The sequence below is a fragment of the Rhincodon typus genome, chromosome 2 (genome assembly GCF_021869965.1).
Source record: "Rhincodon typus isolate 14 chromosome 2, sRhiTyp1.1, whole genome shotgun sequence".
In the NCBI taxonomy this organism is placed as follows: domain Eukaryota; kingdom Metazoa; phylum Chordata; class Chondrichthyes; order Orectolobiformes; family Rhincodontidae; genus Rhincodon; species Rhincodon typus.
In genome coordinates, this window is record NC_063333.1 from 16,265,054 (window position 1) to 16,290,574 (window position 25,521).

General features: G+C 41.5%; 1 protein-coding gene across 1 annotated transcript in view; it reads left to right on the plus strand.

The window, feature by feature from the left end:
• dpp6a (dipeptidyl-peptidase 6a) overlaps positions 1-25,521 on the plus strand; it is a 656,996-nt gene that overhangs the window by 356,965 nt on the left and 274,510 nt on the right. Inside the window, exon 5 of the mRNA XM_048605902.1 lies at positions 13,904-13,978. Coding sequence (XP_048461859.1) covers positions 13,904-13,978 — 75 coding nt within the window. The remainder of the gene's footprint in view (positions 1-13,903; positions 13,979-25,521) is intronic.

A 25,521-nucleotide genomic window follows, 5' to 3' on the forward strand; every position in this document is an offset into this window, starting at 1 on the left:
GCTCCTATGATGCTGCTTGGCCTGCTGTGTTCATCCAGCTCTGCACCCTGTTGTCTAGTGTTGTTAAGAACTCTGTCTTTGTGGTATATGTTACCTATAAGGAAGTATTCACACCACATGATATTAGCAGTGGTGTCTGGCCCAAGAAAAATGCACCTCTTACGATTACAAAGCTTTGTCCCATTGCATGTCCCATCCTGTGATGTGTTTACTGATCTCAGTCACATTGAGTTTGAGGAAGTGCAAGGTGTCTTGGTATTAGGGGATGGGAATAGGTAAGGTTTTAAACTTCATATCCTGTACGTACCTCACAAAGGATTGGGCAAGGCTGCTGTGCCCCTGGCGGGTGAAACTTTTTTTAATGAGCTTCAGGCATGAGTGAGGACGAAGAGCATGCCCTCAGCAGCTGGTGTGTGCCCGTGAAACCAAACTGAGTGAGAGTGCAACCCTGTCAGGAGGAGAGCAGAGGCTGAAGTTTGTCAGAAAGTCGCCTGTCCGCACCATTTCAAACCAAATCAATTGGTTTGCCAAGTCATTCCCATGCCCTCCAGAACAACATATCATCCTCCTGGTTAATCCGTTTTCTCCTTAGAATTACCTTGAAGGTTCAGTTTTCTTTTGCCGTGCTTCAGTCTGTTCAGTATCTGTTCCACATACTTGAACCTATGGTTCACTCCTAACCATCTCTCCTTTTGGTCCAGAGTTTCCCCCAGTTACTCCCAATTAATTCCCGATTCCTCAATAATCTCACCATGTTATTCTGCTCATCGTTTAGCTTTTATACAGATAGTTTGTCTTGCACGAGTACATTTTTCTGCTTTCTTTTCAATTTGGTATTCAGCTCTGTCCTGTTGCTTTACTCCTTCCCATGTCTTAATAACTTTGTCCTGAAGTGCATTCATTTCTGTGTGCATGCTCACCTCCTTTCCACCAAAATTAAAAGGGGCTAAAGGGTTTAATTGGAAGGACATATTGCATAGATGAGACTTGCATTTCTTTTTGAATTTGGAAGATATGTGGTATGATCTAAAGAAGATGTTTAAGGTGATTAATGTATTTCTTACAGCAGAAATTAGGGGAACCTAAAAATACCAGGGAGTTAGTTTAAAATTAGACCGAGACCATTTTCAGGTGATATCAGAAATCACTTCTTCACACAAAGCGACTGGAAATCTTCAGCAAAAGGTCTTGAGATTTGAATGACAGATCTTTGTTCGGCAGGAGTTTAAACAGTTAAAAAAACCAAGGCGGGCGGATGAAGTTCAGATCAGGCCAGATCGAATCAGGTGCAGGACTGAAGTACTGAATTGTATTAAGAGTGAGGCCCAAATACTCCCTGAGATGAGGAGGAATTTCTTCAGCCAAAGTTTGGTGAATCTGTGGAACTCATTGCCATAAAGGACTGTGGAGGCCAAGTCATTGATTGTCTTTAAGACAGTTAGATAAGTTCTTGATTAGTAAGGGGATCAAAGTTAGGGGGAGAAGGCAGGAGAATGGGATTGAGAAACATATCAGCCATGATCGAATGGTGGAGCAGACTCAATGGGCAGAATGGCTTAATTCTGCTCCTATGTCTTATGGTCTTATGGTTTAAAATGTGAGTTCATTGAAAAACATGATAGACAAAAGCTCAAGGCAGGACATCAAGCTTTCCTTTGCCTTGATTATATTAAATTTAAAATCAGAATTTTGAGAAGTGTTGCCAGAAATTAAAAGGTCATCCAAGAACCTTTATTTCCCCTTTATCTTAGCTGACTCCTGCACTTAGAACTGATTTTTTTCCTTCCAATTCTCATTCAGCTCCATATTTCCCTGTAGAGAAGATTGATGGAGCTGGCAAAACTTTCTCTAAGCTGAGGTTTGCAAAGCGCAGTTTAGTCTGAAATAGATTATTGTTCGCCCTGTGCAATCACTCGGTACCTGCTGAGTCACAGGTAATTTTAGAATGAACTTCATATAATTATTCCTCATATAACTGTGCTGAAAAGTATTAAAAGTGAGGCCCAAATGTGCCCTGAGATGAGGAGGATTTTCTTCAGCCAAATGTTGATGAATCTGTGGAACTAATTGCCGCAAAGGGATGTGGAGGCCAAGGGATTGAGTGTATTTAAGACAGAGATAGATAGGTTCTCAATTGGTAAAGGTATCAAGGGTTACAGGGAGAAGGCAGGAGAATGGGTTTGAGAAACATATCAGCCATGATCAAATGGTGGAGCGGATTCGATATGACAAAGAGCCTAATTCTGCTGCTATGTCTTATGGCCTTATGTTGTGAGGTTGGTAGTTTGCCAACAGCAATCTCTGAGCACAGATGCTACAGGCGGTCACTCTCTATCTAGTATTCCCTAAGCTGTTGATTGTTGCTGGGTAAGATGGACACCTAGAGAAGACATTGCAGCCACCAGGTGACTGCTCAGACTTCCAAGTCGGGGCTTGGAACTGTCTAGTTTCTCTCTGTACCTCCGGGAAAATGACAATCTGCATATAAATAGGGAGAGATTAGGTCATATTGAGATGTTAATGCATGCACTCACCAATGAGATTCTCTTATCACTCACGAATGAGATAGAGATAGATATGTTCTTGATTGGTAAGGGGATCAAGAATTACAGGGAGAATGGGGTTGAGAGCCGTATCTGCAATGATCAAATGGCTGAGCAGAGTCAACAGGACGAATGGCCTAATTCTGCTCCTTTATCTTATGGTCTTACTGTCTTATAGCTATAGAGACTTTGGGCTGAATTTGATCAAAACTCAGCTTAGTGTCAATTTCAGGGAGTTTCAGTGGAGGCCAAGTCATTGAGTATCTTTAAGACATAGATAGGTTCTAGATTAGTGAGGGGATTGAGGGTTATGGGGAGAAGGCAGGAGAATGAGATTGAGAAACGTATCAACCATAATCAAATGGTGGAGCAGATTCGATGGGACCATGCACCGCGTCTCCATGGCTCCTCTCGCTCTATTTTGTGCTCAGCAGAGGTGAAATGTTTTAAGTGCCAGGATCTTCTGACCATCGCACCAGGGCTGTCTTATTTGACTCCCAGCCACATACTGTCCCATATGGTGCCAGCTTCGTCTGAGGTGCCCATCCATGTCAGTGCAGTGTCTATAACTTAGAGGAATGTGCAACAAAAATACAAAAAGATCTTATTGAAAAACACTACATTCATAGGGGACTTCTCAGGGTAGATGTGGAAATGTTGTTTGCCCTTGTGGCACATTGTTGGGACCAGAGGGCATAGTCTCAGAGTAAGAGGTTGCACATTTAAGACAGAGATGGGGAGGGATTTCTTCTCTCAGAGGATGGTGAAGCTTTGGGATTCCTTATCGCTGAGGGTTGGGCCATTAAGTGTATTAAAGACTGAGTCAGACAGATTTTTAATCTATTAGGGAATCAAGGGTTCTGGGAAAAAGGCAGGACAGTGGAGTTGAGGATTATCTGAAACAAGCACAGAAAATGTTAGACCAATTCAACAGATCTGCCAGCATCTGTGGAGAGAGAAACAGTTAATATCTTGAGTCCAGTCATACTGGACTTGAAACTGGGTATTTCTCTCTTCACCGATGCTGCCAGACCTGTTGAGAGTTTCTCCGGCATTCTCTGTGTTTGTTTTATTTGGGGATTATCAGATCAGCCATGATCTCAATGAATGGTGAGCAGACTTGATGGGCTGAATGGCCTACTTCTGCTCCTACATCTTAAGGTCTTAATGACCATCTGCAGTCTGCCAAGAAAGTGCCAGCATCTTCACTCTGCTACCTCATATACATTCCAATTGTGCCATTGTATCCATCTTCCACCATGGGTTATAGTCTACCATTCTCAGTTTAACACGCAGCATCTTCCTCCAAGAAAATGGTGACAATGGAAAAATGAGATTCTCGAACGTGGAGAAAAAAATGTCCGATCTCGAGATTTTAACTGCAGGATGAGAATCTCACTAGTAAGCTGCCAAAGACCTCTTTGCATAGAATAATACCTCACAATTACCAAATCTCTCCTCTATTAGAAGCAGTTTGCCATTTTGCCAGGATGCAGAGAGGAGCTAGATTGCTAACATTAAAGTCTGGACGCATCACCACCTTTCCTAACTAATGAAGGATTAGTCTGTAGACTGACTATAGGCACCATTGACTACTCATTGCTGCCAAATGTGACAAGCTGCCTGGCATAACTGCTTTGAGTATCCCAGTGGGCACAAAGTCAGCAAATACGAAGAAATCAAACTGGGAGCTCTGAGATGCATCCTGTTCTGATCATGAGATGAGTGCCTGTCCTGGTTTGGCAGCAGAGTTACAATGCAAGATGTAGGTAAGCTCCAGTATGTAGTATTGAGCTAGCGAGCTGTTTTAAAAGTGAACCTTGACTGTGCCCTGCTGATGTTGTGAGGTTGGTGTGTTTTTGCCAGTGCCAGCCTCTGAGCACAGTGGATACAGGTGATCATTATCCATGGAGCGTGTCCCGAAGTGGTAGGCTACACTGGCCCAGATGGATACCTGGAGAAGATGCAGGCATGTTACTGCCACCAGTTGCCTGCTCAGAATGTCATTTTTCAATTCTCCCCACTTTATTCCCAACTATCTCACCATTACTCAGACAGTTTGGGTGCTGGGGAAATTCAGGCCCATGTTGATCTATTTAACAACAGTGACTGTACTTCAAATATTGAAATACTTTGGGAAAAGATAAGGCATTCACAAGAAACGATATTGTTCTATTCATGCTATACTTCTGACTTTTGTTTTTTGATTGCAAGTACATTTTTTCAAACTTGTTAATCAGAGGGCAATTAAGAGTCATCCACATTGTTGTGGGTCTGGAGTCAAATCTTAGCCAGAACAATTAGTGATGGCAGATTTCCTTCCTTAAAAGCCAGTAGTGAACCAGATGAGTTTTTATAACAAAAACAGAAATTGCTGGAAAATCTCAGCAGGTTTGGCAGCATCTGTGGAGAGAAATCAGAATTAATGTTTCAGGTCCAGTGACTCTACTTCAGCTTTCCTAGCAACTTCTGTTTTTGTTTCAGATTTCCAGCATCCACGATTCTTTCAGTTTTTAGTAACAATTGGTAGTGGTTATATAATCACTATTAGACTCATTTTTAATTCCACATTTTTTCTAATTTCATTTAAATTGCACCACCTGCCATGGTGGCATTCAAACTCATTACCCCAGAACATTACTGATCACTGTTCCAGTGACATTATGACTACGCCACCACCAATTGCTCGGAGCTTAATAGACCAAAGCCAAATCCAGAGAATCAAGAAACATCAAATGTGACATCAAAATCCATTTTCAAAGAAAAAAGTTGGAAGCAATGAATGGGGAAGGCAATGGCCTAGTGGTATTATCGCTGGATAATAGACCCAGATATTGTTCTGGGGAGCTGGGTTCAAATCCCACCTCAGCAGGTGGTGGAATTTGAATTCAATAAAATGTCTGGAATTAAGAATTTAATGATGACCATGAATCCATTGTTGATTGTTGGAAAAACCCATCTGGTTCACTAATGTCCTTTAGGGAAGGAAACTGCTATCCTTACCTGGTCTGGCCTACATGTGACTCTAGACTCACAGCAGTGTGGTTAACTCTTAACTGCCCTCTGGGCAAATAGGGATGGACAATACATGTTTGCTAGCCAGTGATGCCCACATCCTGTTAATGATTAAAGGAACCATCAGATTGTTGACTTGTCAAGCTTACTTTTTATTTTTTGGGAAATTATTTGTCAATATTATGAGGGCTAATGTAAGATGGCTTTATATAGCTTTCTATAGGTATGTCAGGAATAAAAGAATGACTAGAGTAAGATTGGGGCCGGTCAAGGACAGTAGTGGGAAGTTGTGCGTGGAGTCTGAAGAGATAGGAGAGGTGCTAAATGAATATTTTTCGTCAGTATTCACACAGGAAAAAGACAATGAAGTCAAGGAGAATACTGAGATACAGTCTATTAGACTAGACGGGATTGAGGTTCATAAGGAGGAGGTGTTAGCAATTCTGAAAGGTGTGAAAATGGATAAGTCCCCTGGGCCGGATGGGATTTATCCTAGGATTCTCTGGGAAGCTAGAGAGGAGATTGCAGAGCCTTTGGCTTTGATCTTTATGTCGTCATTGTCTTCAGGAATAGTGCCAGAAGACTGGAGACTAGCAAATGTTGTCCCCTTGTTCAAGAAGGGGAGTAGAGACAACCCTGGTAATTATAGACCAGTGAGCCTTACTTCGGTTGTGGGTAAAGTGTTGGAAAGGATTATAAGAGATAGGATTTATAATCATCCAGAAAGGAATAATTTGATTAGGGATAGTCAACATGGTTTTGTGAAGGGTAGGTCGTGCCTCACAAACCTTATTGAGTTCTTTGAGAAGGTGACCAAACAGGTGGATGAGGGTAAAGCGGTTGATGTGGTGTATTTGGATTTCAGTAAAGCGTTTGATAAGGTTCCCCATGGTAGGCTATTGCAGAAAATACGGAGTCTTGGGATTGAGAGTGATTTAGCGGTTTGGATCAGAAATTGGCTAGCTGTAAGAAGACAGAGGGTGGTGGTTGATGGGAAATGTTCATCCTGGAGTTCAGTTACTAGTGGTGTACCTCAAGGATCTGTTTTGGGGCCACTGCTGTTTGTCATTTTTATAAATGACCTGGATGAGGGCGTAGAAGGATGGGTTAGTAAATTTGCGGATGACACCAAAGTTGATGGAGTTGTGGATAGTGCGGAAGGATGTTGCAGGTTACAGAGGGACATAGATAAGCTGCAGAGCTGGGCTGAGAGGTGGCAAATGGAGTTTAATGCGGAAAAGTGTGAGGTGATTCACTTTGGAAGGAGCAACAGGAATACAGAGTACTGGGCTAATGGTAAGATTCTTGGTAGTGTGGATGAGCAGAAAGATCTCGGTGTCCATGTGCATAGATCACTGAAAGTTGCCACCCAGGTTGATAGCGTTGTTAAGAAGGCGTACAGTATGTTAGGTTTTATTGGTAGAGGGATTGAGTTTCGGAGCCATGAGGTCACGTTGCAGCTGTACAAAACTCTGGTGCGGCCGCACTTGGAGTATTGCGTACAGTTCTGGTCACCGCATTATAGGGAGGATGTGGAAGCATTGGAAAGGGTGCAGAGGAGATTTACCAGGATGTTGCCTGGTATGGAGGGAAGGTCTTATGAGGAAAGGCTGAGGGTCTTGAGGCTGTTTTCGTTAGAGAGAAGAAGGTTAAGAGGTGACTTGATAGAGACATACAAGATGATCAGAGGATTAGATAGGGTGGACAGTGGGAGCCTTTTTCCTCGAATGGTGATGGCTAGCACGAGGGGACATAGCTTTAAATTGAGGGGTGATAGACATAGGACAGATGTCAGAGGTAGGTTCTTTACTCAGAGAGTAGTAAGGGCGTGGAATGCCCTGCCTGCAAAAATAGTAGACTCGCCAACTTTAAGGGCATTTAAATGGTCATTGGATAAACATATGGATGATAATGGAATAGTTTAGGTTAGATGGGCTTCAGATTGGTTTCATAGGTCGGCGCAACATCGAGGGCCGAAGGGCCTGTACTGTGCTGTAATGTTCTATGTTCTATGTTCTATGTTCTATGTTCTATCAAAGACGTGAGCTAACACAAGACATTCAATCTGGTTTTAGGATTGAGTTTTGGATTTCTATGAGGAGATGACAGGTCTAGTGGCTAGGAAAAAGACAGTGGATGTCATTTAATTGGAAGACAGGAAGACGTTTGTTTCTGTCCTATGTGCTAGATATTTGGGGAGGTGATGGCCTAGTGGTATTATCGCTGGACGGTTAATCCAGAGCCCCAGGCAATTGTTCTGGGGACCTGGGTGGAAATCCTGGTGTGGAATTTGGCAATAAATGTTGCCCAACCTCATCCTGTAAATGAATAAAGGGAAAGGTAAGGTTTAAACTGAGAATGGATTTGGAAATAGTTGGCTGGTAAGCAATACAATAAGTTGTGATGCAAATGCAAAACGCCACAGATGCTGGAAATCTATAATAAAATGGGAAAATGCTGGAAATACTCCTCCAATCAGGCAACATCTATAGACAGAAAAGTGGACCTAATGCCTCAGTTCTGGGGATAAAGAGAGCCAAGGCCACAAAGAAATTTGGAAACAAGCATGAACATTTTAAAAAGCAGATAATGGCAGATCATTTATCTAACATATTGTTTGATTTGTCTGATATTACCTGATATTAGGCGTGTGAGTGTAAATTCTGTTTTGTAGGAAAGTGAGGGTTTCTTTGCTGGCAGGTTGAGTACAGGAAAATTATCAGTTTCAAAAAAGAAAATGGCAGCTGAAAGCAGAAGTTATTCATTTTCCTATCTTGCCCAAGGAAGGTTAACCAAGATTTTAAAAAATCAGAAAATCCATTTTAAAATAGCTGCAGCACTTAATAAAATGAATCTGCAAGTAAAGAAAGGCCCTAAAATCTTTAATCACAGGGTGGATCAAGACATCCTATGAGGCAGAGGAATGAGGAATCAATCCTTTTTCAACTCAAAAGATTGTTGCTTAGAACAATTTTATTACAGAGAAGCTTCAAATAAGATTCCATCATCAAATCCTTCATTGTTGCTTTATAAAACTTTACTTCAGTTTTGTTCCCATATCTAAGGAAATACAGACTGACATAAGATCAGGTCCAGAGAAGGTTCACTCGGTTAATTTTGGGTATGGCTGAATCTTCTTATGAGGAGAAACTGAGTAGGTTGGGCTTGTACTCATTGGCATTTAGTAGAATGAGAAGAGATCTGATTCACAAACACAGGGCTTTTTGGAGGTTTGACAGGGTAGGTATGAAGCAGCTGTTTACCCTTTGGGACTGTCTAGGACCTGAGGGCATAATCTTCAAGTGTTGTCCCTTCACGACAATGATTTTCTCCCATGAGGGTAGACAGTCTGTGGGATTCATTACCATGGAAGGCTGACAAGGTTGAGTCATTAAGAATATTCAAGGCTGAGATAGACAGATGTTTAATCAGTGATGGCATCTAGGATTATGGGAAAAAGCAGGACAGTGGAGTTGAGGATCGTCAGATGAGCTATGATTTCACTGAGCAGACTCGATTGGCCTAATGACCTACTTCTGCTCTTACAATTTATGGTCTTCTGGTCTAACTTAGTTGATGGTTGTGCGTTTCCATGGGTAGTGTCCCTGCCTCTGAGCCAAAAGCTCTGGATTTAATCTCACTTCAAGACTCAATGGGCTTGCAAGATGCGTTCATAATGTAGCCAGAAACTGTTGACCATTACCCTGTAAATCCTTCTAATGGCGGGCAGTGAGAGTGGGAGAGTTGACTGGTCATCCATGTGGAATGGTCCCTGTCAAACTATGGCATCTGGAGAAGGGCTGGTCACCTGTTTCAGGAAAACTATCTGCCTAAACAGAAGTAGGCATGTGCTATAGAATTAGAATTAGGTTTATTGTCACATGTACTCAAGTTACAAAAAAACAGGAGTACGGTGAAAAGTATACAATGTTGCCAACACATGGCACTCTCTTGGGTACAAAGTACTTTGGTACAAATCTTAGGTACAAAAAATAGAGAAAATTAAGAAAAAACATGACACTGCACTGCAGGTATACAGAGTATAAGTATTAGTTAGGAAAATAAGAAATAAAGCTAAAAAGATCTGCCTTGTGTATCATTAGATGTCGGAATGTTCTCAGACTGACGGACTGCTGCACTGTTAGAGAAGGTGCCTTTGAAGTGCACTGGTAAGCAGAGTCCCTGTCAGCTCTTGCAAGTGGATATGAAGCATTGACTGTTTTGAAGAAGAACAAGGTGTCCTGGCTGACATGTAACAATCGAAAACATCACAAAAACTAAGTTTTCTGATCAGCATCATTGCTGCTTCTCTGACCTTGCCATGTGCAACTTGGTTGTCATGTTTCCTTGATTTCAAAGATGCTCAATTAGCTATAGAGTGCAATACCATGGATATCAAATACAGAAATCTAGAAATTACAACACGAATCGAGGTCTGAACTACGTGTGGGCTCCTATCTGAACAATCACCTTTAATGTCTCATTCTTGCCTTTTCCTTTTATTCTTTCGGATTCCTCTTTTTGTGTTGATGTCATATAGTTAAATGTTTTACATAGAAGAAAAGGCCAACCTATAGGCAGGGACAGAGTGAAATTGAGAGATAAATGAAGACAATGTTAGCAGAAACACATATGCAGCCAATAAGACTGGTGTCTAAGACTGATATACTTAACCAAGGTGTAGGCCACTCCTTTTAGAGACCAATCCTGCCAGTATGTACAACTGAACAAGATTTACTGTATGTCCTCTGAACAATGTCAACTAGCATCAATCCCTTTGATGTTCTGCATTAATTTCAAGTACAGTGTAACTACTGCCCTGTTGCCCTTCTAATATAATTTTAGAGTCTGGCCTTAGATATTCTCATGGGTCATGGGAGCCTGGTGGGAATTTTGAATTCATTGCAAATCTGCCTGTATGTTACACTTTGACTGGAGCTCGGCTCCTGCCTGCAGCTTGGACCCAGCGAAGGCTTTTTATTCGGGTTGGAAGAAATGGAGGTCATTTTGACTCTGGTCAATGGAATAGTACCCACCTTTCCCATCTCATAAAGAAACTGGGAAAAGGCTTTTGTGGTACAGTGGTAGTGTCCCTACCTCTGAGTCAGAAAGCAAGTCCCACCTGATCCAGAGGTGTGTAATAACATCTCTGAACACATTGATTCAGAAGTAGATAATGAAATTAGGAAGGGGTATGTGATGGCTGGCTGTATGGATATCAAAATAAAAACTGCAAACAGATTTTTGAAAAAGGCCTTTCCTTGGTTCTAAAATCTTTAAATTCCTATCTTTTTGTGCTTGGATTAAAAATTTTTTTATTTGGAATTCTTAATACTTATGTTTCCTAATTTTTGGTATTGCAAGACTTTGACCGAGTAAGGAGATTTCAGACACCCAGTATGCATATTTTAAAACCTTTTAAAGTTAATGTGGTTCTTTCATGAATATCCTGTTCATCACATTCCTGTTATGAACTGAGTTTGTCTATTTTTGTTACTATGTAATTGTCATATAGTTACATATTTTTAACCTGATTACTTAGCCAAAAATGAATTTTTGGATGTATATCACAGACAATTCAGTCTTCATGCTGTGAAAGTGTTTCTTGAATAAAATGTCATCTTTCTTACTATATGGTTTCCTGATACCATTTGGGTCCATTATACTGCCCTCTACAAATGGTCTACATTATGGAACTATGTGGCTTTGGTGATGAACGTACTCTCAATGTGGCAATAAATATCTGAAAGGGTCGTAGACAATTTTTATAGAGATGGCTTCAGATTTTATCCATCAACCAAAGGCAAAGCCAATGCAGGGAAGCTGATGTTTCAGCTGTCTGTCTTCCCATTGAGAACAGCAGTCAGCATAATTTTTGAATGTTGAACCTACTTCAACATGCTGAATTGGATGTGGGTTGTAAAACTTGATAAAAATGCTACAAGATTTTATCAAGTCTGGGGACTTGTTTTCTACACAATGAATTTACTGCTGTGGAGATTAAATGTGATTGAAGTCTTACTTACTGTTCAGTGAACAACACAGATCAGGAACTTATACAGTATTGACAATGCAATATAGCACAGGAACAGGCCGTTTGGCCCACCAAGCCTGCTCTGATTCCTAGTCCTTATTTAGACCCACTATATATTGCACATGCGCATTTTCCATCCCTCTGTTCATCTCCCGTTCATGTGACTATCAAGAAAGCCTTAAATGTTGCTAACATGGCTGCTTCCACCAGCTCCATCGGCAGTGCGGTCCAGGCACCCATCACCCTCTGTGTGAAAAATTCTCTCCGCAGTTCTCCCGTCAACCTTCCCCCTCTCACCTTGAATCTGTGCCCTCTGGTAGTTGATGTTTCCATGCTGGGAAAAAGCCTCTGACTATCCTCCCTATCTATGCCGCTCATAATTTTATAGACCTTTATCAGATCACCCCTCAGCCTCTGTCTTTCCAATGAAAACAATCCAAGTTTATCCAACCTCTCCTCACATCTAAAATCCTCCAGACAAGGCAACATCCTGGTTAACCTTCTCTGCACCCTCTCCAAAGCATCTATATCTTTCTGGTAGTGTGGTGACCAGAACTGCATGCAATATTCCAAATGTGGCCTAACTAAAGTTGCGTACAGCTGTAACATAACTTGCCAACTTTTATATTCGATGCGCTGGCCGATGAAGGCAAGAGTGCTATATGCCTTTTCACAACCTTATCTACCTGTGTTACCCCTTTTAGGGATCTGTGGACCTATACACCCAGATCCCTCTGTATATCAATGCTCCTAAGGGTTCTGCCATTTATTTGTACAATTCACACCTGAATACAGTCTTGCAAAATGCATCACTTCACATTTGTCTGGAATGAACTCCATCTGCCATTTCTCTGCCCAAACCTGCAAACTATCTACATCCCGCTGTATCCTTTGACAATCCTCCTCACTATCTGCAACTCTGCCAATTTTGGTGTCATCCACAAACTTACTAATCATTTTCCTCCAGATCATTTATATATATTACAAACAACAAAGGTCCCAGCACTGATCCCTGTGGAACACCACTCGTTACTGATCTCCATTCAGAAAAGCACCCTTCCACCGCTACTCTTTGTCTTCTATGACCAAGACAATTTTGTATCCATCTAGCCAGCTCACTCTTACCAAATGCCTTACTATGTAGACAATATCCACTGCCCTTCCCTCATCAATCATTGGTGTCACCTCCTCAAAAAAACTCAACCAAGTTGGTGAGAGCAAAAAGCTTTCCCCCCACAGATGCTGCCTGACCTGCTGAATTGTTTCCAGAATTTTCTATTTTTGCCTTTGACTCCCGACATCTGCAGTTCTTTGATTTCTTTGTTTAGAACTAGCCCAATAACATGAGTTCTGCAGTAACCTGTTATGTGGCAAATTTTGAATGTATTGCATCTACTGGTTCCTTATTGACCACTCTGCTTGTAAAATCCTTAAAAAACACTATTCAGCTTCTCAAACACCCTTTCCCTCTCTCAAAACCATGTTGATGCTGCCTGATTTTATTCTGATTTTCTAAATGACCTGTTACTTCCTCCTTAGTCACAGATTCTAGTATTTTCCCAATGATAGATATTAGACTAACTAACTGGTAGTTTCTTGCTTCCTGTCTCCCTCCTTTTTTGAACAGAGTATTTACAATTACAGCTTTCTGATCTTTCTGGAATGTTGGGAATTTTTGGAAGTTTGCATCCATTTTCCCCACAGCCACTCCTTGTAAGACCCAAGGATGCAGGCTATTGGATCTAGAGACCTATCAATCTTCTGTCCTTCCAGTTTTCCAAGCTGTTTTTTTTAGTGCTCATATTTGATAAAAGTTCCTTTTCTCTTTTTGTATCTCGACTTTCCATTATTAAGACCATAAGATGTAGTCTGTTCCCAGTTCAATGAGATCATGCCTTTTCCTCATAACCCTTGATTCTCTTACAGATTAAAAATTGGGATGATTTCACTACAAAGACGGGTACAAAATATTTGTTCAAAATCTCTGCCAATTCCCTAGACTCAACCTTTAATGGACCAAGAAAAGGGAAAGTTTACGAGGAGAGAGAGACTGAGAAATAAAATAATGTGGCTCCCCTAGAATGTGCTGGCTGCCATGGAAAAGGAATACTTTCTGATCAAAAATTCATGATCAAGAGAGTTTTATGCTCATTGACAGCATGCCTGGGGTCAAGAAAGAAATTTTATTGACCGGCTGACTTATGTATGGATGATAATACTTGGCTTCAAAGTATATACCAATGACTTAGATAAACTAGTTTTCTAATTTGAGCTATGGTTACTTAACTGAACCATTTCTTTATTTTAACAGGAAGAATTTAAAGTTAGCAGATACGAAGTATCACCAGATATGAAGTATGTGCTACTCGCATACAATGTTAAAAAGGTACGTTCAGTTTTTGGTTTATATGGTGTCCATTTTACCACAAGTAACATCCAATTAATATCTTCTCATTGCCAAAAATATATTATCAATGTTTCATTAAGTTTTCTCATTGTTAAATTCGTTCTTGAAACTAATGCCATTTTTAAGGTTGTAAATAGAGATTTTTTTTAAAATTATTTATTCATGGGATGTGGGCATTGTTGGCTAGGCCAGCATTTTATACCATCCCTAATTGCCCAGAGGGTAGTTAGGAGTCAACCACATTGCTGTGGGTCTGGAGTCATATGTAGACCCAACAATCAACATCAGTTTCATGGTCATCATTAGACTCTTAATTTCAGGTTTTTAATTGAGTCCAAATGCTATGGTGGGATTTGAACTTGGGTGGCCAGATTACTGGGGTATCTGGTTTAATAGGCTCGTGCTAATACGAACAGGCCATTGCCTCCTCAATTATTGCTATTGCTATTATTTAGATAATACCTGGTCAGAATATTCACCAACTCCTTGGCCTTTTGTGAAAACCATCAACTGCACATAAGAAGGATTGAAATTCCTGTAACACGCTCTGTCCAAATTAATGCACTTCACATGGCATTAGTTGCACTCAGTGACTATTTTTATGAAACATGAGATGCTGTAATTGAAGACAACAAACAGTTGCTTTCTAACAAAGCATGATGAACTGAGTGACCTTGTTAATATTCCTTCGTAAGAATATAGAAGGCTATTTAAGCCACCAAATCCTTTCCCTCCTCAATACACCTCTACTCTTCTGGTTGCAAGTGAAAGTAGAAGCCAGTGATTAAATGTCTGGCATATTCCAGTGAAAGAAAGAACCTGTATTTAAATAGATCATCATGTGATTGCTCTATCACTACTATTGGACTGTCTATGTTTGGACAATTAACACTTTCACTAATGAATGAAAACAGACAACAATAAGGAAACCGATAGAGCCGTGGATACTTTAAATCAGAAACAAAAACAGAAATTGCTGGAAAAGCTCAGAAGGTCTGCAGCATCTGTGGAGAGAAATCAGAGTTAACATTTTGGGTTGAGTGACCCTTCCTCATAAGATGTCAGTAAGGGCTGATAAATGTCCATATTGTTCTCTTTCCATGGGAATTAGGAATTCTACATAAAATGTTAAGTGAACTGGAATAGAGCTGACTGCAAAGCAGATAACTAAACGATGGGGTTAAAGGTCCTTCCATATATTTGTGGAAGGTATATACCTCAAGGTTCAGTGCTGGGACCCAAAAGCCTCGGAAAGGGCAGTGATAATTTAAAATTTGTGGATGGCATCAAATTGGGGGCTTTGGTTCATACTGAGGAGAATTGCTGCAAAATAAATGAGGACACTAGTAAATTTGCAGGAATGGGCCTATGAATGACTCTTCTTCAGAAACCAATTTTACATACATGTATAAGAATCTCCCTGAAGTTCCAATGTTTTGCTTACATATTTTATGAGATCTATTAATTTGCATTGTTTTTAATTGCTTTTAATAATTTGAAAATGTGGATAGCTCATTTTGTTCAGTTCTACAACCCATTTCGACTCATACCATAATTTAGATAAATGTAATGTGAGTGAATGTTTTTGGATGGATTAGGCCACATACTCCTTGGAAGGTAAGAGTCGAAATGGGTTGTAGAACTGAACAAAATGAGCTATCCACATTTTCAAATCATTAAAAGCAATTAAAAACAATGCAAATTAATAGATCTCATAAAATATGTAAGCAAAACATTGGAACTTCAGGGAGATTCTTATACATGTATGTACAATTGGTTTCTGAAGAAGAGTCATACAGAACTTGAAACACTAACTCTGTTTCGCTCTGCCCAGATGTTCCCAGACCTGCTGAGTTTCTCTAGCATTATCTGTTTTTATTTCATATTCCTATCATCTGCAGTATTCTGCCTTTAAATTTAAGTAAAGATGTGTTAGAACACTCCTGGCACGCTGTGCATAGTCGGATCTCCATATAGCAAGAAGGAAATGGCAGCATGGTGAAAGTGGAAAAAACGATTTACAGGGTTGACGGTCAATTTGACAGCTTAAAATGCCAGGGAATTCTGAATAGTCAATCTGGGGTGACCAACTACTGATAGATTTTAAATTATAAAGGGATTTAATTGGGCAGAGAAGATATTTCTACTTGTGGAGAATCTAAAACTGTAAGTCATAAACGTTAGATGCCTCTAATAACTCCAATAAAGTCGAAATATGGTACTTGCCACTGCAGTGCTACGTTGAAGCAAATAAAATAGATGCATTTGAGGGGTAGCTATGTAGACACCTGTGGAGAAAGGAAGAGAAGGATAAGATGATGGGGTTAGATGAAGAATGATGGGCTGTGTGGGACATAAACACCAGCATAGACCATTTGGGTGAGTGATGTGTTTTTCTGTTCTGTAAATTCAGTGCAATTCACTTTACTTAATTCCCAATGCAAGTTAAGTCCCATGCTCTTTTGCAGTTATACATGTTGCTGTTGTGTGAACGTCGAAGAGACATTATGTCCACAGACTGTCATTTTGCCGCATTTGAATTCAATAATATTAAGGATCTAATGATGACCACAAATCCATTGTCGCTTGTCAGAAAAACCCATCTGGTTCACTTATATCCTTCAGGGAAGGAAACTGCCATCCTTACCTGGTCTGGTCTACATGTGACTCCAGACCCACAGCAATGTGGTTAACTCTTAACTGCCCTCTGGGCAATTAGGGATGGGCAATAAATGCTGACCTAGCTAGTGACGCCGTCATTGACGACCCACCATGATTGAAAAAAAACATTGATCCGCTTTTCGAATACTTGCCTCACAGATCGTGCTGTAATGCCACCTCGTGAGAAAGAGAGCAGAGCTTGTGATCCAAAGTTACACAAGTTGTCAGGCCTGTCTGGAAAGAAGTGTGATGAATCATAAAAACACAGTAATAAAGAGATTCCAGGACCCATGAATCAGCAAATTGTGAGAATATGATGGGGTGCCTGAGCAATGGTTGGCTTTGCAGTACATCGCTTAGACTGCAGAACTGATATCCACAGGCATGACTTATTTGTAAAAGAACACTTTGCTGTCAGGAGGCAATCCTGCACGTAGGCTTATTTTGTATGAACAGCACCACAATTGCCAAATATTTCTCCTTTAGATACAGGTTTTAACATCCATCCAATAAAAAAGGTAGTCAAAATCCTGCATTTGCGGAGGACCTGAAACTAAATGCAATGCCTGCTGGGAAGGCTTGGTCACATTGAGCAGTCAGGCAGAATCTTAGGTTTGCTTAATGTTTGACGTCAATGCTTCTGATTAAAGTCATCTTGCTCTGAATCATTCACTCTGTTTCCCTCTACAGAGGCTATCTGACCTGCCCAGTACTTCCAGCATTAATATTTTTCATTTCAGTTTGTGCATTATTTGTCAGTTGAAATGACTATAAACAAATAAGTCTCGGTGTGCTGTGAAAGGATTCCTGCCTCACAAATTCAATTATCTCACCCAGTCAGAATTGGCTGATGAGCCAATACTTTGGTGGCCAATCTCACGGTTCTCAAACAGTTAATGAGCTGTGTAATCACCAGCATATATGAACAGCCCACAAGGAGGACAGTGCAGCGAGGAAATCAAAAAGCAAATAGACAGTGTGCAACATGTGAACTCAGGCATCTTTCTCAACCCCATTTAAAGGTGTGAGACTGGAAAAGCACAGCAGGTCAGACAGCATCTGAGGAGCGGGTAAGTCAACATTTCAGGCCAAAACCCTTCGTCAGGACTGAGGAGGTGGGGGGGGGATCCCAGAAATAAATAGAGGGAGGGGTGTGGGGCTGGGGAAAGGATAGGAGAGATGGTGATAGGTGAATGCAGATGGGAGTTACTGTGATTGGCCCATGGGAAGGGTGGAGCAGATACGTGAGTAGGAAGATGGACAGGTTAGGTCACATCAGAAGGGGGAGGGCTGGACATGGAATAAGGCTGGAGGTAGATGGACTTTCAAGCTGGTGAAGTCAAAATTAAGGCCATTGGGTTGTAAGCTCCCAAGGCGAAATACCAGGTGTTGTTCCTCCAGTTTACGCTTGGCCTCACTCTGAGAGTGGAGGCGACCAACGATGGACAATGTCCTCAGGGGAGTGGGAGGGGGAATTAAAATGGATAACAACTGGAAGGTCAGGTTGGTTGATGTGTGCAGAGCGCAGATGCTCCACGAACTGGTCCCAGAGTCTGCATTTGATCTCCCTGATATAGAGGAGACCACATCGGGAACAACGGATACAATAGATCATTGGATAAACATATGGATGATAATGGAATAGTTTAGGTTAGATGGGCTTCAGATTGGTTTCACAGGTCGGCGCAACATCGAGGGCCGAAGGGCCTGTACTGCGCTGTAATGTTTTATGTTCTATGTTCTATGTTAGATGAAGTGCAGGTGAATTTCTGCCAGATCTGGAGGGATTGTTTGAGGCCTTGGACGGAGGTGAGAGGGGAGGGGTAGGGGCAGGTGTTGCACCTCCTGCGGTTGCAGGGAAAGGTACTGAGTGTGGTAGAGAAGTTGCTGGGGAGTGTAGAGCTGATGAGGGAGGCGTGGAATGAACAGTCCCTGAGGACAGCGGACAGGGGTGGGGATTGAAATATCTTTTTGGTGGTGGGGTCTGATTGCAGGTGGCGGAAATGTGGGAGGATGATGCGTTGGATCTGGAGGTTGGTGGGGTGGTATGTGAGGACCAAGGGGCTTGATCCTTATTGCTGTTGGGAGGAGGTGGTTTGAAGACAGATGTGCAGGAAATGGAAGTGATGCATTTGAGGGCATCCTTAAATACAGAGAAGGGGAAATTATGGTCCCTAAAGTCAGAGGATATCTCCTTCTCACAGCATCGTTGGCAAAAAGAATACTAAACACACTCAATAGGTCAACCATCATCTGCTGAGAGTGAAATCGAGATAATGTTTCTACACATTTTTAATTTTACCTTTCCAACAACTGCATATAACTTTCCTTCTAGAGCATACAAACTAATTTTACAGTGAAGAGACAAAGGAGCATTTGGCCTGTTTTGATTGATTTGGTTGAGAGTGTTAGCCAGGAGATTGGGAGAAGCTTCGTGGTCTCAGAATGGCTGTGTAATTGACAGAGTAAATTCTACGTTCATCAATGCAAAGCGGTACATTTCGGTAGAAAGAATAAAGAAGACACATCCGTCCTGAGGAAAAGATCTAAATGAGGCAGGGATTCTGAGGTAGAAACAGTGCATGAAGTTGAAGAGAGAAACAGAGTTATCGTTTTGAGCCCAGCTTGACAATTCTTCAGAACTCCAGCAATGCTATTGACTTATTGATTGAAAGCATCAGCTTGCAGCAGTTGGTGACAGAAAATAAACTGGCTTTCTTCAGGCTTTAGGTCCACCATCTGTCCTTGCAGCAGTCCAAATGCTTCTGCCAATATCGTTCACTCTGACAAGCTGTTCAGCGATGGTCTTTGGCATCCACAACTTGGAACAGTTCCATAGCTTATGACAGCAAAGCTCAAAATATTTCAAGATTATCGAAGTGAAGAAAGCCAGGAAAAGAGCATCTTTTGCTTCTCCCAATCAAGAGCTCTTTTTAGTCAACATTTGAAGAAAGTGGAGCATGATTGAAGTCTTCTTCCAGATGGTTATGGAGAAAGATTAAGAGATGGTGACACAGTGGATAGCACTGCTGCTTCACAGTGCTAGGGACCTGGGTTCAATTCCACCCTCAGGCAGCTGTCTGTGTGGAGTTTGCACATTCTGCCTGTGTCTATGTGGATCCCCCTCTGGGTGCTCTGGTATTCTCCCACACTCCAAAGATGTGCAGGCTAGGTGGATTGGCCATGCTAAATTGCCCATAGTGCTCAGGGCTGAGTAGGTTAGGCAGGGTATAGGGGGAGGGATTTGGGTGGGATGCTCTGAGGGTCTGTGTGGACTTGTTGGACCAAAGGGCCTGTTTCCATGCTATAGGGATTCTAGGAGATAATCCCACTGATCAACAGTGTTAATAGTGAAAATTAACACCAAACTTTGGTCCAATGAACCAAACTCCAATTATTAGCAGTAATGTCCGAAATTGCTTCTTTGCCATTACACCAATGCTGTCCAAATTAAAGAAAAATTAATCCTATGCACTTATCAAAGTTTCATTCATTTGGGTGTATATGTGCACTTCAATCACAAATTTAGTCCTTTATATTTTGAATATATCTCTCTTCTTTTAGGGATCAAAACCTTATTGGGTGGATGGCACAGTGGCTCAGTGGTTAACACCCGCTGGCTCACAGCGCCAGGGACCTGGGTTTGGTTCCAGCCTCGGGGGATTGTCTGTGTGCAGTTTGCACGTTCTGTCCGTGTCTGTGTGGGTTCCCTCCAGGTGCTCTGGTTTCTTCCCACTGTCCAAAGATTAGGTGGATTGGCCATGCTAATTTGCCCATAGTTTCCAGGGATGTGCAGGCTAGGTGGGTTAGCCAATGGGAGATGAAAGGTTACATGGGTCTAGGTGGGATACCCTTCGGCGGGTTGGTGTAGGCCGAATGGCCTGCTTCCACACTGTTGAAATTCTATATTCAACATATTGGTGCACTTCCAATTGAAGCTGAATACCAAGGTTGGCAGAGGTGCAGGGTGACATGTGATGATATTCCTCATTAAGAGTACATGTCTTTTCAAGTTGCTGCCTTTGTACAGCATGTTGAACAGAAGGCAGGATTGACTTGTGTGTGTTTCCAGCAGAAATCTGCCACTGGCATGACTCACTATGCTGGGAGTGTCAGATTCTGTAGCAACATAATAAAATTCACTAACAAACTTAGGTACTTGATTTTGAGCTACTGTTCCACAGAGCCAAGTAAGATTCAAAATTGGAGGCCGCAACTATGTGTGGAATTGTGGGTGAATGCAGAAATCTCATTCGAAACGGACCCATGAGCGCAAAAGCACATTACTTTGGGAACACGATGGTCTTCAGTCAGTCACACGGTTTACGATGATTGCTGAAACATGGGTACTGTAAGGCAACTTCTGGGCAAATCAGTCTCCTGTTGGTTCAGTTGCTTCCCTCCTGCCATGAAGACCAGTGTGATAAGTGATATTTGCAGTTGATATGTCCCAGTGTTAGGTTGTTATAACGGCCCTGACGTTAAGAGCTGTCACTGAATTGTGTACATTTTTGTCATTGTTTATTGCCAGAACTATTTAACAGGCCATTCATATTGGCACACCAGTGAATGGCAGGAGATAAGGGAGGTGTCGGGAGGAAAGACGGAATGTTAAAAGCTTAAAATGAGCAACATGACCTCAAGCCACCAGTTATTGATATTTTTTAATAAACATGTTTTGATACACCTATGGAGTAGGTGGGACCTGAAACCAGGTCTTATTATCCTAGAGGTACAGACACTACCACTATACCACATGACCCCCAAACCTAGATTTCTCCAGAGACAGATGTCATGGCAGTCATGTATTCTGTCATGTTAACATACTAAAATCAAGTTCCCATGATGCAATTAGAATGAGCCCAGTCTGAAGTTAATGTCCGCTGTGGGTATTTTCATGTTTTGGGAAACATGGCAGAGAAAGGTAGGCAGAATCTGGGACCTCTGCAAGTGAAGTGCCTTTTTGGCACTCCTACTAGCACTCTCCAGTCTCCCAAAGAAGCCTTTGGTTTCCCCCTGTTGCGATCGCTGTCTCATCTAACCCCTCTCCCAGGAGACAGGAGGTTTAGAGGGGATTTGAGGGAATACTTGTTCACCCAGATGGGGGATGGGGGTCTGGGATGCACTGCCTGGGAGGGTAATTGAGGCAGGAAACCTCACAACTGAAAAGTACTTGGATGAGCGCTTGAAGTGTCAAAACATTCAAGGCTAGTGCAGGGAAGTGGGACTATTGTAGGTAGTAGTATACTTTTGGCGGGATAAACTTGATGAGGCTGAAACATCTCATCTGTACTATATGATTCTATGAAACCATTTACCCTCTGGAAATATTGGAGGAACAATAACTTGGATGTAAATTATAAGAAACCTGTTCAGTAATTTCCTACCAACCAGAAGGCTTGGCAGCTTTGGGAATATTTCTCTTTATTCCCACAAAGAGACTTTGATTATGACTTTCCACAATTGTTGGATCCACTGATATGAAGAAAACACTTTTGGCCAACAAGCAGGGAATACAAAATGAAACAATCTGATTAAAAGAAAGAACCTAAATTTGTATGTCACCTTTCATCACCACCATTGGGCTGTCACCATCTATTCAAAGTCAGTGAGGTATTGTTGAAGTAATTTATACTCCCTGTAGGACCCTCTCACCCTCTCCCCTTGCCTGAGGCATGGTGATCCTCAGGTTAAACCACACCAGTCATCTCTCTGTAATGAGAGAGTAGCCCTCTGGGCCTTCAGGACTGTGGTTTCTTCACTTTATTGGCTGTTATAATACAGGGAAACGCAACAGCCTTTTGCACTCAGCACAGTTCCAAACAGCCGTGAACTGAAAGACCAGATTAACTTGTTGTCGGACAATCCCCTTTCCAACTAAACCAATTCTTAAAGTTGGCAGCTGTAATATATTTGTGAATTCACTCACCTTACCATTGACAAGATGTGGAGGTGCCAGTGTTGGGCTGGGGTGGACAAGATCAAAAATCACACCACACCAGGTTATAGTCCAACAGGCTTATTTGAAGACACATGCTTTCAGAGCTCTGCTCCTTCTTCAGATGTCAGTGAGAGAGGTGGCATCGGACACAGAATTTATAAGCAAAGGCCTCACACCTAAAATGCATTGTCTGTCCTGGGATGTCACCTCTGGTATACTGAGGGAACTGATAAAACCTTTCGTTATCTCAGGGCAGTGTCTTGAAAGAAATTCTGGAAGTTGCACATTAATCCTTTCTAACTGTTTAAAAATTTAACAACCATTTTAGCTTTGTTCAACACTGCATCAGTTCTATGACCCTTGGATCTTTTGCTTATAAATTCTGTGTCCAATGCCACCGCTGTCACTGACACTTGAAGAAGGAGTTACTATTGACAAAGCACTAAACATCTAAGTGATATAGCGCACAACAGCCTTCTGTCTAATAATTCATGTGTATGGATCAAATGTGGATTCTTGAAGGTAGCTTCTCGGAGCATTGGAACAGGAGTAGATCATTCAGCCCATTGTCTGTGCCCTGCGATTTAATTCAATTGCTGCTGATTGAACACTTCAGTGCCTTTTACGCACTCTATGCCCATAACCTTGTACCGAGAATCTATCAATCTCATCCTTAAACATTCTCAAAGAGGCAGGGAACATGTTTAGAATATATAGGCAGAATCTGTTCACCCTGGGGGAAGAGTTGAGAATCAGAGGATATGTGTTTATAGTGATTGGCAAACGAAGAAACACATGAGGAAGCAATTGTTCAGGATCTGAGATGCACAGCCTGTGAGTGGAGAGGAGGTGGGTAATAGGATAAACATTTGAAGACAGAATTCTAAAAAAAAACTTAGATTGTGGAGAAAGGGAGAAGCCAGTGGAATTGAGATTTTTCAGGAAGGTATTGGATAACTACGAGGATAGAATTGTATAAGGGCATGCGGGTTAACCCAGGAGATTAGCAGGAGATAATGATGCTCCTTTGAAGAGCTGGTGCAGACACAAGGGACCGAATGGCCCCTTTCTACACTGTGACACTCCTGTAATTTTATGAAGTGGGACTAACAGAGATGCTTTTACAGGAAGCCGGCACAACATTAAAGGCCAAATGTCCTGTTCCTGGACTGTAACCAATCTAAGAATCTCTGATAACGCCTCAAATTCCCAGTCGTTTAAAGCAATTGACAAGTAGATTTGAGAGGAATATCATTTCACAGCACACTATTAGTTCCTATCATTGCTTTCTCCTGAGCCCTAGCTTTCTTGAAAACAATATTTGGTGCATATTTTTGCAGCAACATATTGTTTTTTATCTCACTGTAAACTCCTGATCCAATACACTTCCTCCTACAGTCATGCTATCCTTATGTTCCAAAATCTTACATGTTTCAACCTTAATTTTTTTTTAAAAATTCAATATTCCTTCACATGGCTTAATTATTTATATAGAAGGATTATATTTCTGGCCCTGAAATTCTTGTCTGTTAAATGTATTGTTTAAAGCAATTCTGTCTGCATTACTGCCTTCACTTCTACATAAACAAAGGTAATGCAAAAGCTATTGAATTGATATTCTTGGTATGGGCCGAGGACCTAAGGGATAAATGTTTGCTGCACTATGAGGAGAATTGCTTTGCCGTGATACAGACTGTGACATGGGATCACTTAGATTTACCTGAGAGTGGAAAGGAAAGTTTAGGTTTAACACCTCGCCTGAGATACGATTTTCCCAACAGTTGTGGTGCTTCATCAGTACTGTACTCGTGTGTTAGCCTGGATTATGTGCTGAAGTCTCCAGAGTGGAACTTGGATCTGCTTCTCCTGGTTTGGAGTTGCCACTGAGCCAAGATTCACATTGAAATGCTTAATATGATCTCCGTCTCCTTAGAGGCTTTCCCTCCAACTGTAAGAACCAACTATGTTTGCATTAACTTACTTTGGACAGATGTCAAAACTCCCTGCAGATGTTTTAATTAGTGATGTCTGTCAGGATAGAGGTGTCTTTGATTATAGTGCAAGCAATAAAATAACTGGAAAACTCTCTGTTAATCTGCCTGGATTGCTCAAAACATTGTCAAAGGACATTGGAGAAAATGGAATTCTTAATGATAGAAAGGAATCTTGGAGAGAGTGTGTGATTAAGTGCTAACATATAGGGGGAAGACAGAAGGATGATGATAAGCCAATAGACAATCAGAAAATGAGATATTACAGCAGAATTAGTCTATTCAGCCCATCGAGTCTGCTCCATCCTCTGTTTATGGTTGATATGTTTCTCAAACCCATTCTCCTGTCTTCTGCCCATAACCCTTGATTTTCTTACTAATCAAGAAACTATCTACCTCTGTCTTAAAGACACTCACTCACTTGGCTTCCTCAGCTTTCTGTGGCAATGAATTCCACAGATTCACCACCCTCTGGCTGAAATAATTCTTCCCCATCTCAGTTCTGAAGGATTGTCCCTTCAGTCTGAGGCTGTGTCCTTGGGTCCTAGTCTCTTGTACAAGTGGAAACATCTTCTCCATGACCACTCTATCTTGGTCTCTCAGTATTCTGTAAGTTTCAATGAGAACCTCCCCTCACCCTTCTAAACTTTATCAAGTACAGACCCAGAGTCCTCAACCATTCCTCATGTGACAAGCCCGCCAGCCCCGGGATCATTCTCGTAAACCTCTTCTGAACCCTCTCCAACATCACTAATTCCTTCCTCACCAAATGCAGTCTGACCAGAGCCTTATACAACCTCACCAGTACAGATCTGCTCTTGTATTCTAGCCCCCTTGAAATGAGTGCTAGCATTGCATTTACCTTTCTTACTGCCAACTGAACCTGCATGTTAACTTTAAGAGAATCCTCTTCCAGGACTATCACGTCC